The sequence below is a fragment of the Saccostrea cucullata genome, unplaced genomic scaffold (assembly GCF_032062105.1).
Source record: "Saccostrea cucullata isolate Sc308-1 unplaced genomic scaffold, CSIRO_AGI_Scuc_v1 ctg5051, whole genome shotgun sequence".
In the NCBI taxonomy this organism is placed as follows: domain Eukaryota; kingdom Metazoa; phylum Mollusca; class Bivalvia; order Ostreida; family Ostreidae; genus Saccostrea; species Saccostrea cuccullata.
In genome coordinates, this window is record NW_026929460.1 from 29,634 (window position 1) to 34,568 (window position 4,935).

The following is a 4,935-nucleotide window of genomic DNA, read 5'->3' on the forward strand; positions in this document are numbered from 1 at the left end:
TGTAAAAATTATAAAAACGAATCTTATATTATTGATTTAAAAAAAGATCTTATATACATATTTAATCTCTTTTTAATTGTCTATATATGATTAATTGTGATAAGACTCTAATCAAATCAATGAACACATTTGTAATAAATGTAAAAATATTGAGCTTATGTTTTTTTTTTGTTTTGTGTGTTTTTTTTTTTTTTTTGGGGGGGGGGGGTGGGGGGGAGGGGGATGGAGGTATTGAAGCAACAGTGTACGAATCATGGAAATCAATCAATATAAATATTTATGTGTAAGTTTTTCAATAAATAATCAATGTAAAAAATTTAATTAATATATAATAAATATTTTTAAAATATACTTACATTGATTCATTCTAAACCTCATGTCGCATATTTCAGTAGCACTCTCAACTTCGGCAATGGCATTTCGGACAGCATCCATAGCTGCTGTTTTGTTTGTTCCAGTGAATCCGACCGTCGCAGAATAAATGATTGAAGGTTGGGTCCAGCTTCCCCAGGGTCGAATTTCCGATTTGTTCAGGAAATGCGCGATGCCAGTTAGAAAAGGAGGAATTAAAAATTCCATCGGTACGCTGTTCGACACTGCAGTATTATGCAACATTTCATTTGTTAATTCATCGAATGGATCATTAATGGTTTCCTTGTAGCAATTTTGAATTCTGTCTCGATGCACAAATGCAGACATCCTTCCACTTCCTTAATTTGTTTTCATGCAATGACGTTAAAGTGAGTAGTTTTTAACGTCGTTGCTATTGTGACGGCGTAAACGTGACGTCAGAGATAAACTTACTATAGCGACGACAAAATGCACGGGAAAATATTTTAATTTGATTTGTGTCAGTTAAGTGATTTTTTATTTAGGGAATATACATGTAGACTTTTATTATGGATTTGAATGACTTATTGAAACCAGTTAGAAAAATCGAAGACATACTGAAGATTTTGGAATACATCAAAATTCTGCCACCGGGAATACCTCAAAGATATGAACATATTCGAAATGTTTTTAATTTAAACAAGTTTGGCTTTCCAGAAAGCCTTAAATGTCATCTCTTTGGTATCAATAATGTCAAAGAAATAAAACAGAAAGGGAAATATTTAAATGCAATGAATATATGGATTATTACACCTGAAGTTCCCAAATGACTTATTCAGCAAACTCCACAGTAAAGTACACAGTTTCTTTTGGCCGCAGTATATATATATGGAAAGCATGGACGTCTGCGAGAGCACCCAAGGCGATTTTTGGTGAAATTTCATTCTAGCGGTCTTTGTGCTTCTGGGTGTTTACAATTTACTTAAATTCAAATACTTTCCTTGAACTATATTTTCTTAACACAATACGGAATTATCAACAATAATTATCATTCATTTAAAAACAGCTAATCATTAAAGTTTGACAGGAATTAATTTAATAAATCCCATTACAGACTAAAAATATTAACATAAAATTAGTGTTGACCACTCTTCGTTCACTTTTTGCAGAATCTAATTGTAAGCTTGTTCATTTGTGCGAGAACCAGTTTTTCCTTCGTGTCAACAAATCTATATACATGTATAGAAATCACGCCATTGTCAATTCTCCTTGTGTGGTTTACCAATTTAATAATGTATTAATGTATTGAGGATCAATATATATACGACACCGAAACTATAGATATTTATAAGCATCGTACTTCTTTTCTAAATTTTCCTTGGCTTTCAAATAACCTAAACCGAAAGTAGATCACACACTCCTAAGCTAGTTCTTCTAAAAGAAAACCAGTTTACAGGGTACTTGGAACTCTGTAAAACATCGAGGACTCCCGAAAGATTAATGGAGGCTTACACTAGGACTTCACTTCCGGCATACAATCTTAATGTGTCATCTCCCGAGGGAGATGACAATAACCGGGGATCAGATGCTGTGATTTTGTCTCTATCAGACGTGGCGGCATTGGTACAAACCTTAGAAGTTATACTGCCGCGATTTCAAGATAATCCTTTGAATGTGAGTCCTGAATTGGTACAGAAGGATTTTGAATATTATATTTCCAAGGGAATATCAGAAGTTGGAACGGTGAATATTATTCCGCCTGTGACCACATGCTGTGGTCAATTAAAGAAGGTTGGACAAAAAGTTTGCAATGTATTTCGATCCAGATTTAAACCAGCGGTTGCAGTTATGTACGAATTGAAATGCAGCAAATGCAACACTGTGTATAAATGCAGTACCTACAAGAAGAAAAGTATTGAGCTTTACTACTCTGATGTTTTAGAGCAAGAATATTTTGCGTCCACATGCGACTCGGTATTTTCCATGGAATTACTAAGGAAGGTTGATATTGACTTGTAAGTATGAGAATTTAAATAATTTTGGAAAAAATGTGTGTAATGTATAGGTTACATGCATTATCGATCCCCTATAAATATGAATACAAATTACTGTAGATTGAAACATATTTAGGCAATTAAAAAAATCAGTATCAATAATTTTCCATACTCAAATTAAAATACGGCTTTTTTAACATTTATAATTCATAAAATGGCTTTGGATAAATAAAATTTAACTGATACTGAATAGTGATTTTAGATACAGGAAATCAGCTTCATTTGAAGGAATTGCCTATGCCTATAACGACGAACACTTGGGGTCAGAATGGATGAATTTAGATAAAAATACTGAAGTAATGGATAGAAGACGCCTGAGCGAGGCATGGTACAAGAAAACCTTTTTAGAGATAAAGGGAAATTATGGGATGCAACAAAATATCGAGTATATTTCATCCGGCAAACTGGAAGACGTGCTTGAATCTGAAATGAATGGCCTATGGAGGACATTTTCCATTAAATGGTCTTCATCCTTCCATACCGACAATTGCAAACACGAAGGTAAGTGCACTATTTTTTAATCAAATAAAACTAGTCTCAAAAAACTTAATTTAACAAATTTAACTACTCCCATAGATGCAGATAAAAATTAAACATTACCATTACGTTTTCACTGCTACATGTATGTCTATAAATATGCATTAATTATTAATAAAGAGTGGTGTGCGAGACTAACATAATTTATTAATATAGAGTGATGTGCGAGACTAACATTAATAAGTATCGAGTGGTGTGTGAGACTAACCCTATTTAGTAAAGAGTGATATTATAAGTATATAGTGGTGTGTGAGGCTAACCCTAATTAGTATCGAGTGGTGTGCGAGACTAATCCTAATTAGTATCGAGTGGTGTGCGAGACTAATCCTAATTAGTATCGATGGTGTGCGAGACTAACCCTAATTAGCATAGATTGGTGTACGAGACTAACATTAATTAGTATCGATGGTGTGCGAGACTAAACCTAAACAGCATAGATTGGTGTACGAGACTAACATTAATTAGTATCGAGTGGTGTGCGAGACTAACCCTAATTAGCATAGATTGGTGTATGAGACTAACATTAATTAGTATCTAGTGGTGTGCGAGACTAACCCTAATTAGAATAGAGTGGTGTACGAGACTAACATTAATTAGTATCGAGTGGTGTGCGAGATTAACCCTAATTAATAAAGAGTGGTGTGCGAGACTAACCCTAATTAGTAAAGAGTGGTGTGCGAGACTAACCCTAATTAGTAAAGAGTGGTGTGTGGGGCTAACCCTAATTAGTAGCGAGTGGTGTGCGAGACTAACCCAATTTGTAAAGAGTGGTGTGCGAGACTAACATTAATTAGTAAAGAGTGGTGTGCGAGACTAACCCTAATTTGTAAAGAGTGGTGTGCGAGACTAACATTAATTAGTAAAGAGTGGTGTGCGAGACTAACCCTAATTAGTAGCGAGTGGTGTGTGAGACTAACCCTAATTTTTAAACAGTGGTGTGCGAGACCAACCCTAATTAGTAAACAGTGATGTGAAAGACTAACATTAATTAGTATCGAGTGGTGTGCGAGGCTTACACTAATAAGTATAGAGTTGTGTGAGAAACTAAACCTAGTTAGTAGAGAGAGTTGTGTGTAAGTCTAGAGTGGTGAACAAGACTAACCGAATTAGTAGAGTGTTGTGCGAAACTTAGAATCCAATCTAATAGAATTATGTGCAAGATATACTTTATATAGTGCTATGGTGTACAAGACTTACCCATTTTTAATAGAATAATGTGAGACCAACCCAACTTACAGCAGTGATGTGCGAAACTAACCCGAATTATACTATAGGGTGTGGTCCAACACTAATACAAATAAGATGATTAGTGTGTGGGACTAACGTTTATTACAAGAGTTGTATGCGAGCTTACCTTTCATAGAGTAGAGAGGTTTGCGAAGCAAACCATTAATAAGCAGAGTGCATGGTAATATCTTGACACGTATTTACAACCATAGTGTTGTTAGTAAGAGGGAAGTTTGATTACATTAAATGTATACGTTATATTATTTTTTGTAGAATGCTGCAAAGCAATTGTTATAGACGGGCATATGAAAGGAACACGTTCAGTGTGCGCGGCTACGCATGTAAGAACGACAGAATCCGAAGAGCTTGGTAGCATTTCCATGGGTTGCTGGAAAATGCCAGTGAAAGGATCACTATTTTGTGCTGCTCATAAGAATGCCAAGAAACCGGAAAAGGTAATCATGAAAAAAAAAATACATATTTTTGTAGAAAGTAAATAACGGACATATTATCACATTGAAATAAGCTTGCATGCAGTAGTGGGTAATTTAAATGAAAAAAGTGACATTTTCCTTTTTATTGTTAATTACAAATCATTTGGAATTTAAAAATCAGAAATGAAAAAGAAGAATGGAAATGTGGTTATACATTGGTTTTTTTCAATTTCTGGAGAAAATATATTTCATATACATGTACACTGTTAATGTTACAATTGTACATGTATAAAGTAGTTCAAAGTAAGGATATCATACTTTTAATAAATACAAAAAATTTTTGTTTGGAATAT

General features: G+C 34.2%; 1 protein-coding gene across 1 annotated transcript; it reads left to right on the top strand.

The window, feature by feature from the left end:
- Nucleotides 1-1,830: 1,830 nt before the first annotated feature.
- Nucleotides 1,831-4,603, top strand: LOC134280920 (uncharacterized; the record flags this gene model as incomplete). The annotated part of the gene is made up of 3 exons (XM_062763373.1): nt 1,831-2,345; nt 2,587-2,885; nt 4,422-4,603. Coding segments are annotated over exons 1-3 (996 nt in total), but the record flags the coding sequence as incomplete, so codon positions are not given.
- Between the last annotated feature and the right edge of the window lie 332 nt (nt 4,604-4,935).